Here is a 12,190-nt window from a genome sequence, read left to right as displayed (position 1 = left end):
TGTACTCAAGCAAAAAATTCAATTAAAAAAAAAAAACCAAAAGAGAAAAGAATGTCACATATCTGCCTACCAGGACTCCCTTTAAATAACCGTAAATATTTAATTTATTTAAAATAAGAATAAGATGAACATGTTATATATTATATACATGTTATAAAGTTGACAGGATGAGCTAAGCAGGAAATTCAGTGATTCTGTTTTTATTTTTGATATTTGTGTTTCTATACTAGCAATTATGTCAAGGTTAAATTGAGATCTTCAGGTGACACCTCCTGCAGGATTTAAACACACATTGCAAGCTTTTCTGTTCTCTCTACATGTACAGTAACCACGTCAAAGATTTTAAATTAATGTGTCAAAGCAGATCACAGGCTGACATTTCCATGCCTGTAACAGTTCAATGCTTGACTTTACCCCCTCACCCATCCTAAAAACATGTGTTCCTTTTGTTTCTGTCTTGGAATTACAGAGTTGCTCTGAACATGTTGTAGAATTTCTGATCCAGTCCTTACCCGTCACCATTAATGTCAGTTATGGCTACTGTATAACCATAGTAAGATGCAACCTGCAACAAGAAAGATGGGTTAGAAGCAGGTACAGGGGAGAGCACAGCGCAAAGGACAGAATATGCTGATCACAGGTTCTGGGGAGAGAGGGGAGCCCTAGTTATCATACATCATCACCTGTTAGTAAAACTCTGGGTGCTCAGATGGATAAAATGTGATGATATACATATTTTTTTATTTACTTGGATTTTGCTCACACCTTTTTCAGTAGTAACTCAAGATGAGTTACACTGGGACAATCTAAGCTTGTACCTGAGGCAATGGAGGATGAAGTGACTTGCCCAAGATCACAAGGAGCAGCAGTGGGATTTGAACCGGCCACCTCTGAATTTCAAGACTGGTGCTCTAACCACTAGGCCACTCAGCAACATTCCATGTAGAATCAGCAATAATAGCAACATTCCATGTAGAATCTCAAATAGCAGCAACGTTCAATGTTCCACTGCACTAACCACTAGGCCACTCCTCCACTCAGCAACATTCCATGTAGAATCAGCAATAATAGCAACATTCCATGTAGAATCTCAAATAGTAGCAACGTTCGATGTTCCACTGCTCTAACCACTAGGCCACTCCTCCACTAGCAACATTCCATGTAGAAGCCTGCCCTTGCAGATCAGCAATGCGGCCGCGCAGGCTTCTGTTTTTGTGAGTCAGGACGTCAGACTCACAGAAAAAGAAACCTGCGTGGCTGATCTGCAAGGGCAGGCTTCTACATGGAATGTTGCTAGTGCAATAGCAACATTCCCTGTAGAATCTCAAATAGTAGCAACAGACTCTCAACATTCCATGTAGAATCTCAAATAGTAGCAACATTTCATGTAAAATCTCAGATAGTAGCAACAGAATCTCAAATAATTTATTTGGATTTTGCTCACACCTTTTTCTGTAGTAGCTCAAGGTGAGTTACACTGGGACAATCTAAGCTTGCACCTGAGGCAATGGAGGATTAAGTGACTTGCCCAAGATCACAAAGAGCAGCAGTGGGATTTGAACTGGCAACCACTGGATTTCAAGACTGGTGCTCTAACCACTAGGCCACTCCTCCATTTTTTTGTGCTAAATTTTTTTTATACTGTATTGCTTCTCAAACTGTGAACTGCAACCCTAAATGGGGTTGCATATACCATGATTGGTTGCAGTTTATTTACTGATGGTATGGGATGGAGAAAAAGTGAATCACAGCTTTAAAAAAGCATAGAAGTTCTATAACCTCCCCCCCCCCCTCCTAGAAATGGTGATCTCCTACCGATGGAGAGTGGAGGGGAGGGGTCAAGCATCAATGACCCCTCATCCTTAGGATAAGAGATTCATGCACTGGAAGAGATGTGATGTGGTAATGGCCATTTACCACAGACCATGCAAACAGAGTCTCAGACAAACACAGACATATATTTTTACCTGTTCCCCGAGGAATCTGTGGACACATTTGTTGATGTCATTTTCATTGAGTATTTCCACCTGTCAAAAGAAGATACACAATATGAAGACTAGAAGAGTGTGATGAAAAACTGCAAAAATCACCAGACTTCCCTTAACCCCTGGAGGGAAGGAGAAACAGCCTTGCAGGGATATCATAGTTAGTGTGGCACCTGCCAGGTGGCCAAAGAACTGAATGAGATGTAAGTGTGCGGAGGTGAGTCCTGCTCTGATCACAGGAATCGCTGCAGTTCTTAGCTCACATATGGAAGAGAAAAGAGTCAGGTCTGTCTTGAGACTGGGCTGAATGGTCCACCACATGTTGGAAAATGCTTCCCGTGTACAAAGGTGCTTAATCCTAACATGGGAAGTAAAAATAAAGACTATACTTACAGCTCCTAGTGTGCCATTGTAATTGGGAATTCCTACAGCAAAATCTGTGAAACAACAACAAAAAAAAAACACCATCTCGGCTGGTCATAAAGGGCCGTGGGGATGCAGAGTCAGAGTGGCTTGTGCCTGGGTTCCATTCCTGAAGGGTAATGGAAATACATTCTCTGACTCTGTGAGACAAGACTTAATGGAGGAAAAATTAGAAGAAAAATCTCTACATACCTACAGAGGCATCTCCTGTGAATTTCCCAAAAGCCACAGAAAATCCTAGCAGAGAACAAGACCCACTATTAAATCTTTGACAACTGGTGAGAGTGAAGATCCCAAAGCAACCAAGGCAGAAGGATGGAGGGAAATACCTTGATAAGAGTTATCGTAATCATCTTTGTTGTTATCATTGGGCATCTTCCCTGCGGCCTGCTCCAGAGGTTTGTGGGGATCGTAATTGTGTACAACTGAAGTCAGACTGGGCAAGGCAAACAAACCTGTGACAAGGAGGATAAGAAGACAGAATAAAATATTACGGCACGTTTTCTGTTCTTGAGAATTTCTTCCCTCTAGTAAGCTTTTTCCTTCACATGTATTCCATAAGAGGAAACAAAGCCTCTACAATTCTGGAGGAATTGTCTAATGGTTAGCTTATGCAGCATAATCCAAATTGCATTTCGTGCTATGGAGAATAAGGGCGACACATCATCATGTGCTCACACCACCAGGCAGTAGGAATGTTCACAGATTTTTTTGTTCCTCTGAACCACCTGACACTGAGCCTTCTACAGCTCATCAGAGCAGATTTGGACTTGTCCAGCAGAATGGTTTTTTAACTACCCGTCAATGTATTCTGTCTTCTAGAGTACTGCCTAACAACCTGAACTCTGAGGGGTCCTTTCACAAAGGTACACTAGCATTTTTAACGTGCACTAAAAATAAGCACGTGTTAAACGTTAGAGACACCCATATATTTCTATGGGTGTCTCTAGCGTTTAGTGCACGTTAATCATTAGCACGCACTAAAACCGCTAACATGTCCTTGTAAAAGCCCTCCTGAGGTAATCCTCAACAGAGCAACTCTTCCACTTAGCTGACATGTTCACTGTGTGGGATATGTGCTGGACTCCCAAGTTCACCATCAGTTCTCAAAATGAGAGTATCCAAACCAACATTCTTTCAACTATGCCATGCCAGCTTCACCGCCTTCACCCTTCTGTGATGGATCAACATTTACCACAGTCATTCTATTGCACCGGGATTACTGCAAATCATTGCACACTAGAATACCTGCAACTCGTATAGAATGTTACGAAGAAACTGACTGAGAACTTCAAGACATATAGCACATTGACTGAGAAAAGCAGAGACTTTCCTACAAAATCTGAAGAAACTACACATTAGCTCACATAACTCAGACTCAGACTCCTGGAACAAAAACCTCAAATCAGACATCAACTCTACTGTCCCAGTGAAAAATCTGTCAACCCCCCTCCCCCCCCCCAAGTTACCCATCATTTCACACTAGGACTAAAATACTAAGAGATAAGATTAGAACTCAAATGGCAGAGAACTGCTGTCAAAGAGCCTCATGGAGAAAAAAAACTACTGACCAACCAGACCAAAAAAAAAAACCAAAAACAAAAGAAACCCTCTCAACTAAAGAGCTATTTCAAACAATAAGTAAGCAGTTATGACTAAACCTTACTCTTTCCCCCCTGGCATCTGAAACACACTGCAATTTTCTGATAAAATCACACAATTTCGGTATTGGAATATAGGGTGGAGCAAAATGGTCAACAGCATAGCTTGAGCGTCACCTGCTTACCTTAAGTTTATTTCCTTTAATGAGGAAGGAAAAGAAAGCTTTCAGCTGTGAAGGAAAGAAAGGCAGTGCCTCCCCTTGGTCCTATGTTACTCCTGGCTCTGGCTATAGCACCAGGAAATCAACTGCTGGGCAGCTCCTTTGCTTATGGAAACATCTCTGAGCCCATATGCTCGACAGCCTTCCCTGAATCATGCGTTGGGAAGAACAGAAGGAGCCAGTAGAAGTGAGCCTTGATGATTGTTGGCATCCCCAATGCCAACCTCACTCAACAGGCAGCTCTGGGTCATGGCATTTCTGCCCCTGTCCCATAACTATTGGGGAAGAGCCTGGATTAGAGGCTAGAGGTCAAACCATAGAGGAGATTTTGCAAGTGTTTCTATTTGCTCTTCAGCATCCTGCTGTAATTTCCTTGGACTCAATATGGAACGCCATTGAGGGACTTGGTAAGCTATTGTCTCTACAATTTTCCACAATGCATAACCAAATCAAGAATTTAAGATTAAATTTACTGCTTACAATCCAGAGTTGAAAGACATTTCTAAATGTCTTTAGTTTTTAAGCCTAAGATAAATTCAACCTTCCAACAAAATGCTGCTATAAAATAAAGGATAATATAAAGATTCATAACCAACTAGAGGCTATAAATAAAAATGTATGTCTGATAAAGTTTAAACTTTCCTAAAGTCCCAATATATCTCCTAGAGAAATGTTTAGAAAATATCTGCTGGAAATATTGAAAGTTGCAAGTTCTTCTTTGCCAAAAGTACTTAAGGTATACTAAATACCATCAAAACCTAAACTGCAAACTTCAAGCAATTTGCCAGAAGTAACAGAACCAGTTGTACAAATGGAAACTTCAATTGAATAGCAACCTACTTCAAATTCAGAACTGGATCGTGAAACTTTTGAGACCTTTCTTTCTCCATAAAGATTCTATTTTTTATTGTGGGTTAAAAATACATATCTTTACTGACATAGCTCAAGCCACACAGAAGACAATTTCTATTAATGCATTCAAGGGTCTTACAGATAGATGCAACTTATTTTTTTAAGTTGCTGTGTAAATGCATAGTGAAATATAAAGATGGCAAATTTGTTTTCTTTATGCTGATAAGACACCGATTGGAACACCTACCCCTCTTTGATTCATTCTCTGTTCTCCAGTCTAGACTAAGTTAGCTGATGTGGAGGGTCATAATCGAATGAGGGCACCCATCTCTAAGGATGGCCCCGTAAAGGGGCGAGGCAACCCATATAATCAAAACAAGATGGGCGTCCATCTTTCGTTTCGATAATATGGTCGGGGATGGCCAAATCTCAACATTTAGGTCGACCTTAGAGATGGGCGACCTAAATGTTGAGATCGCCAACCTTAGAGATGGGTGACCTCAGTTTTCGCCGATAATGGAAACCAAGGGCGCCCATCTCAAAAATGACCAAATCCAAGCCATTTAGTCATGGGAGGAGCCAGCATTCATAGTGCACTGATCCCCCCTCACATGCCAGGACACCATCTGGGCACCCTAGGGGGCACTGCAGTGGACTTCCTAAATTGCTCCCAAGTCCATAGCTCCCTTCCCTTGTGTGCTGAGCCCCCCATAAAAACCCCAAAACCCACTCCCCACAACTGTAACCACTACCATAGCCCTTATGGGTGAAGGGGGGCACCTACATGTGGGTACAGTGGGTTTTGGGGGGGTTTGGAGGGCTCCCATTTACCATCATGTGTAACAGGTAGGGGGGGATGGGTCTGGGTCCGCCTGCCTGAAGTGCACTGCAGTACCAACTAAAAACTGCTCCAGGGACCTGCATACTGCTGTCATGGAGCTGGGTATGACATATGAGGCTGGCATAGAGGCTGGAAAAAAATATTATTTAATTTGTTTTTTTGGGGTGGGAGGGGGTTGGTGACCACTGGGGGAGTAAGGGGAGGTGATCCCCGATTCCCTCCGGTGGTCATCTGGTCAGTTCGGGCATCTTTTTGTGCCTTGGTCGTAAGAAAAACTGGACCAGCTAAAGTCGGCCAAATGCTCGTCAGGGACGCTCTTCTTTTTTTCATTATCGGCCAAGGATGCCCATCTCTTAACCACACCCCCATCCCGCCTTCAGTACACTGCCGACACGCCCCCAGGAACTTTGATTGTCCCCGCGACAGAAAGTAGTTGAGGAAGGGCCAAGTCGGCTTTCGATTATGCTGATTTGGCCGACCTTCAGAGAAGGGCGCCCTTCTCCTTCGAAAATAAGCAGGATAGCCAACCACTTTGCTGTTGCTTATTCTCCTTAAAATTTTCCCCATTAATATTAGCTCCTAATTGTATTTCTCTCTCCCCATATAAATATTGGACTTTGGTGAATAAGGAGGGGATTATTTTTCCTATTTTTGGTTATTGATGTTTGTTGTATATGGGTGCCTATACTCTATTTCACTTTCTGTTTCAAGATTAATTCTTGTAAATTATACCTGAAATTGCATTAAAAACATTTTTTTTAATCCACACAATTTGGAGAAAACCTATTACTGAAGTGGACAGATCCTTGGAACACCAAATCATGCCCTCACAAAATTGTACTCTTTTACTCTCTAAATAAGAAAGACATTAGCATCCTTCTCTTGAACCTTAGAGCTACAAGCCCTGACAACTGTTGTTCCTCCATCAGTAGACATGGTAACCAGTAACACATCATTAGCAGACCACCAGACCACCCAAACAGAATACTAAGACTGTCCTTAAAGCAATTCAGTTTGGGCCTAAAAATGTTCAGCATCATCACCGAGTTTTAAATCTACCCTTTTTATGTACGATCATTGATACAGTAATGGTACCAGTTATTTACCAATGTTTAGTCCAGCTTCAGGCCATAGTTTAGCATAGTGACTGTACTAGTAAGTCTTGATTAAATATAACTATGTATAGACTGTGGGGAGGCAGCCATGCTGATACTTTGATGGCATTCAACACAATCGATGGCGATATCCTAATCCTCTATTTAGAAGACCTGGGGCTAGAAGGCCCAACAGTAGCCCAATTCAACTCTTTCCTCCACAATAGCTCAGACTGCTTCACTGCAGTCATCATCCCACACTTACTGTCTGTTCTATGGAGTACCACAGGTCCTTTGTCCTCACTTTCCAAAACATACATCGTCCCTCCAAGCAAAAATCAGAGATTTGATAAGTTATTGCATATATGGTGAAGACATTCAGCTACTCGTCCCTCTTGGCCTGGAGCCTAACAGAGCAATCACCAAGCTGAATAATTGCCTGGAAAAGGCCTTTGAAGGGTTATGCCAAAGTGAACTGATAGAGATTAAAAAAAAAAAAAAGAGACTCTAGCACAGTGGTCTCTGTTATGACCCTCAGTCAGGAGAAATGGTATACACCCTCTCCATTCTTCTCATTCTCAGCTCCAACTACCTGCTCATCTCGGCCTTCTGAACTTGCCTTTATAACTGCCACTCTGAAGGCATGCTGCTTCTCTCACCCGCTTGAAGCCTCTCTCTGTAGCATCCCACCGGAAACAGGGAGTTCTGATAGAGGAGGCAGGATGCTACAGAAAGAGGCTTCGGGTGGGTGAGAGAATCATCATGCCTTCAGTATGGCAGTACTAAAGACAAGTTCAGAGGACCAAGACGGACAGGTAGATGGAGCTGAGAATGAGAAGACGTGGACCATGATGGTGGGGGGAGGGGTGCAGGAGTGCCAGGAAAGGGAAGTAGAGGTACCTGGAGGAAGAGGGAAAAGAGATGCTGGGGGGGGGGGGGGGGGGAGAGGGGTTTCAGAGGGACAGATGTTGAAAATAGGGGATGGAAAAAGCAAAGAAGGGAGATGGTGTCCATGGAGGGGAGGAAAGAAAGAAAGGAAGAAATTGTGATCATGGAGGTGGTGTCCATGCAGAGGAGGGGAAGGGAAGGGAAAGGAAGAGAGATGGGAAGGGAAGGGAAGAGATGGAATCTAGATAGATTTGAGAAGGAGGAAGAAAAATTGAAGAAAGTTGAATGTGAAGGATGGCTATAGGGCAGGAAGTGAAGGAGGAACAAATGATTAGACAGATAAAATAACCAGACAACTAAGATAAGAATAATGATTTTATCTTTTATTTTAAAAGTTAATGTGTAAGCCTAGAATCTTTTGGTGGTCCTCAGAGCTTTCTCGTGACCACTTTGCAGCCCTGTACATGAAAAAGGTTGGAGACCACTGCTCTGGTACCCTAAGCTCTGAGGCTCACTTCCTTTTAGCTGTTAGATTTGCAGTCTTGACAACAAACACAACGCAGGGATGGCCAAGGTACCAGAGTTCATGGACCGATACAAAGGCATTATAACATCCACATTTTTACTTCACATTCCTTTCCTAATAATACCTAACATTCTATTTGCTTTCTTAGCCACCGCAGCACACTGAGCAGAAGGCTTCAATATATCATCAATGATGACACCTACATCCTTTTCCTGGTCGGTGACTCCTAATGTGGAACCTTGTATTACATAGCTATAGTTCGGGTTCCTCTTTCCCACATGCATCACTTTGCACTTGCTCACATTAAATGTCATCTGCCGTTTGACTGCCCAGTCTCCCAGTCTTGTAAGGTCCTCTTGTAATTTTTCACAATCCTCTCATGATTTAACAACTTTGAATAACTTTGTGCTGTCAGCAAATTTAATTACCTCACTAGTTACTCCCATCTCTAGATCATTTAAAAAGTATGTTAAAAAGTAGTGGTTCCAGCACAGACCCCTGGGGAACCCCACTGTCTACCTTTCTCCATTGAGAATAATGACCATTTAACCCTACTCTCTGTCGTCTCTCTTTTGAATATTTATAATGAATATGCAGCGGAAGCTATAGGGCTGTAGTATTAACAGTTTGGGCAGTGGAAGCAATAGGATTTCTTCCACCCTGAATGGAATAGCACATTCCCTTTAGATGATTATTCATTCTAACCTAGTGTTTGTTCATCTGTTTTACACAGTCTGGGCAGAAACAAGCTACATGTTCAGAAAGACACCTAGGATTCAGTGGATATAATATATTTTATTTGCAAGAATCTTACTCAAGGTGGTACAGGCAAGTTAGGCATTCATCTCTGGAACATGATGGGACAATGCTTCACACAGCGGGTGCAGTCTGACTTCCCTCTTCAGCCTTCTGCACCCTGTCCTAGTAGACTGCCCCTTTTTATACCCTTATGGCACAATTCAATCCTATGGAACCTCACTTTCCCACCACCTGTCTCTGCATATTATCGATTGGTAATTATATTTCCACTTTCTAAGTATCAACATCCCCATTAACGAGTTCACATGTCTATAACTTACAAGTCTCAACATCTGTGATAAAAACGATCTCACACATTAATAGCTTCTGAACATCAACATCTTTTGATTGCAATGAGTTCACATGTCTCTAAGTCTCCCTTTTAGCCCCCGCCCCCCCCCCCGGATGTTCCGGTTTTATGTCAGTCTGACCCACTATGGTAAAACCTCTTTTTATTACCATCCTGTTAATTTCCTTGTGCACCTGCTGCTTTGAGAACTCCATGTATAAAAGCAAAAAGGACGGTGATAGGAGTGTACTACCGTCCGCCTCGCCAGGATGAACAGGTAGACGCAGAAATGATAAAAAAAATCAGAGACGCAAACAAAATCGGCAATGTGATAATAATGGGTGACTTCAATTATCCAAATATAGACTGGGTAAATGTAACATCGGGACACGCTAGAGAGGTACAATTCCTTGATGAAATCAAGGACAGCTTTATGGAGCAGCTGGTGCAGGAGCCGACGAGAGAAGGAAAAATTCTAGACTTGGTCCTTAGTGGAGCGCATGATCTGGTGAGGGACGTTATGGTACTGGGGCCGCTTGATAACAGTGATCATAATATCAGTTTTGATATCGACCTTGAAGTAACTATACACAGGAAGTCAAATACGTTAGCGTTTAACTTTAAAAAAGGAGACTATGATAAAATGAGAAAAACGGTTAAAAAAAATTAGGGGGGCAACTGAGAAGGTAAAAACTGTACAACAGGCATGGACCCTGTTCAAAAATACCATCCTGGAGGCCCAGGCCAAACATATTCCGCGAATTAGAAAAGAAAGACGGAACTCCAAAAGACAGCCGGTGTGGTTGAAAAGTGAGGTGAAGGAAGCTATTAGGGCTAAAAGAAACGCCTTCAGAAAATGGAAGAAGGAACCATCTGAAAATAACAAGAAGCAGCATAAGGAGTGTCAAAGCAAATGCAAGGCGCAGATAAAGAAGGCCAAGAGGGATTACGAAAAAAGATAGCATTAGAGGCAAAAAAACATAGTAATAATTTTTTTTGATATATTAAAAGCAGGAAGCCGGCAAAAGAATCGGTTGGGCCGCTGGATGACCGAGGGGTAAAAGGGGTGATCAAGGAAGACAAAGACATAGCGGAGAGATTGAATGAATTCTTTGCTTTGGTCTTCACCGAGGAAAATTTGAGTAGGATACCGGTGTCGGAAATGGTATTTCAAGCGGACGAGTCGGAGAAACTTACTTACTTCACGGTAAACCTGGAGGACGTAATGGGGCAGTTCAGCAAACTGAAGGGTAGCAAATCTCCTGGACCAGATGGTATTCATCCTAGAGTACTGATAGAACTGAAAAATGAGCTTGCGGAGCTACTGTTAGTGATATGCAATTTATCCTTAAAATCGAGCGTGGTACCGGAAGATTGGAGGGTGGCCAATGTAACGCCCATTTTTTAAAAAGGTTCCAGGGGAGATCCGGGAAATTATAGACCGGTGAGTCTGACGTCGGTGCTGGGGAAAATGGTAGAGGCTATTATTAAAAACAAAATTACAGAGCACATCCGAGCACATTACTGAGACCAAGTCAGCACAGCTTTCGTGTGGGGAAATCTTGCCTGACCAATTTACTTCAATTCTTTGAAGGAGTAAACAAACATGTGGACAAAAGGGAACCAGTTGATATTGTGTATCTGGATTTTCAAAAGGAGTTTGACAAGGTACCTCATGAAAGGCTACAGAGGAAATTGGAGGGTCATGGGATAGAAGAAAATTTCCTATTGTGGATTAAAAACTGGCTGAAGGATAGGAAACAGAGAGTGGGATTAAATGGGCAGTATTCACAATGGAGTAGGGTAGCTAGTGGGGTTCCCCAGGGGTCTGTGCTAGGACCGCTGCTTTTTAATATATTTATAAATGATTTAGAGATGGGAGTAACTAGCGAGGTAATTAAATTTGCTGATGACACAAAGTTATTCAAAGTCGTTAACTCGCGCCAGGATTGTGAAAAATTACAGAAGGACCTTACGAGACTGGGAGACTGGGCGGCTAAATGTCAGATGATGTTTAATGTGAGCAAGTGCAAGGTGATGCATGTGGGGAAAAAGAACCCGAATTATAGCTACGAACCAAGAAAGGGATCTGGGTGTCGTCGTCGATAATACACTGAAACCTTCTGCTCAGTGTGCTGCTGCGGCTAGGAAAGCAAATAGAATGTTGGGTATTATTAGGAAAGGTATGGAAAACAGGTGTGAGGATGTTATAATGCCGTTGTATCGCTCCATGGTGCGACCGCACCTTGAGTATTGTGTTCAATTCTGGTCGCCGCCTCTCAAGAAAGATATAGTTGTCCCGTCCCGGGTCCGGGTCCTTACCGTGGCTCCCAACGCGGGGGGTGAAGATCGGCGGAGGCCGCGGGATCCAGGGCAGCAGGGACGAGTCGCCGACGGGGCTGGCGCTGCCACGAGCCGCTCCGAGGCCGGCAAACCGCTGGAGCGAACGCCGGCCTCGGAGAAGGGAGCACGCCGGCCAAGATGGCGGTGTCGGCGACGGCGTCTTCCTGGCTCAGCGCAGACCAGCGAGCCAGCTCCACCTACTCGCGCCGGATTGGTGCAGTGCTACGAAAGACTCCGCCTGCAAGGTGTCCTGGCCTATCCAGGCGAGCCTTGTCTGCCAGAGCTTAGGGGATTGGTTCCTCTGCTAGAAAGGGAGGAACAGGCGGGAG

General features: G+C 43.2%; 1 protein-coding gene across 2 annotated transcripts in view; it reads right to left on the bottom strand.

The window, feature by feature from the left end:
- ITGA2B (integrin subunit alpha 2b) overlaps nucleotides 1-12,190 on the bottom strand; it is a 146,848-nt gene that overhangs the window by 66,199 nt on the left and 68,459 nt on the right. For both annotated transcript variants that reach the window (XM_030221820.1, XM_030221819.1), the window contains exons 7-11: nucleotides 2,738-2,863; nucleotides 2,601-2,645; nucleotides 2,379-2,422; nucleotides 1,968-2,027; nucleotides 513-565 (exon numbers count right to left, since the gene is read on the bottom strand). In XM_030221820.1, the coding sequence (XP_030077680.1) occupies nucleotides 513-565; nucleotides 1,968-2,027; nucleotides 2,379-2,422; nucleotides 2,601-2,645; nucleotides 2,738-2,863 (328 nt within the window). The remainder of the gene's footprint in view (nucleotides 1-512; nucleotides 566-1,967; nucleotides 2,028-2,378; nucleotides 2,423-2,600; nucleotides 2,646-2,737; nucleotides 2,864-12,190) is intronic.

The sequence above is a fragment of the Microcaecilia unicolor genome, chromosome 12 (genome assembly GCF_901765095.1).
Source record: "Microcaecilia unicolor chromosome 12, aMicUni1.1, whole genome shotgun sequence".
Lineage (NCBI taxonomy): Eukaryota > Metazoa > Chordata > Amphibia > Gymnophiona > Siphonopidae > Microcaecilia > Microcaecilia unicolor.
The sequence above is the reverse complement of the archived record's forward strand: the minus strand, read 5'-3'. Positions and strand labels throughout refer to the sequence as shown.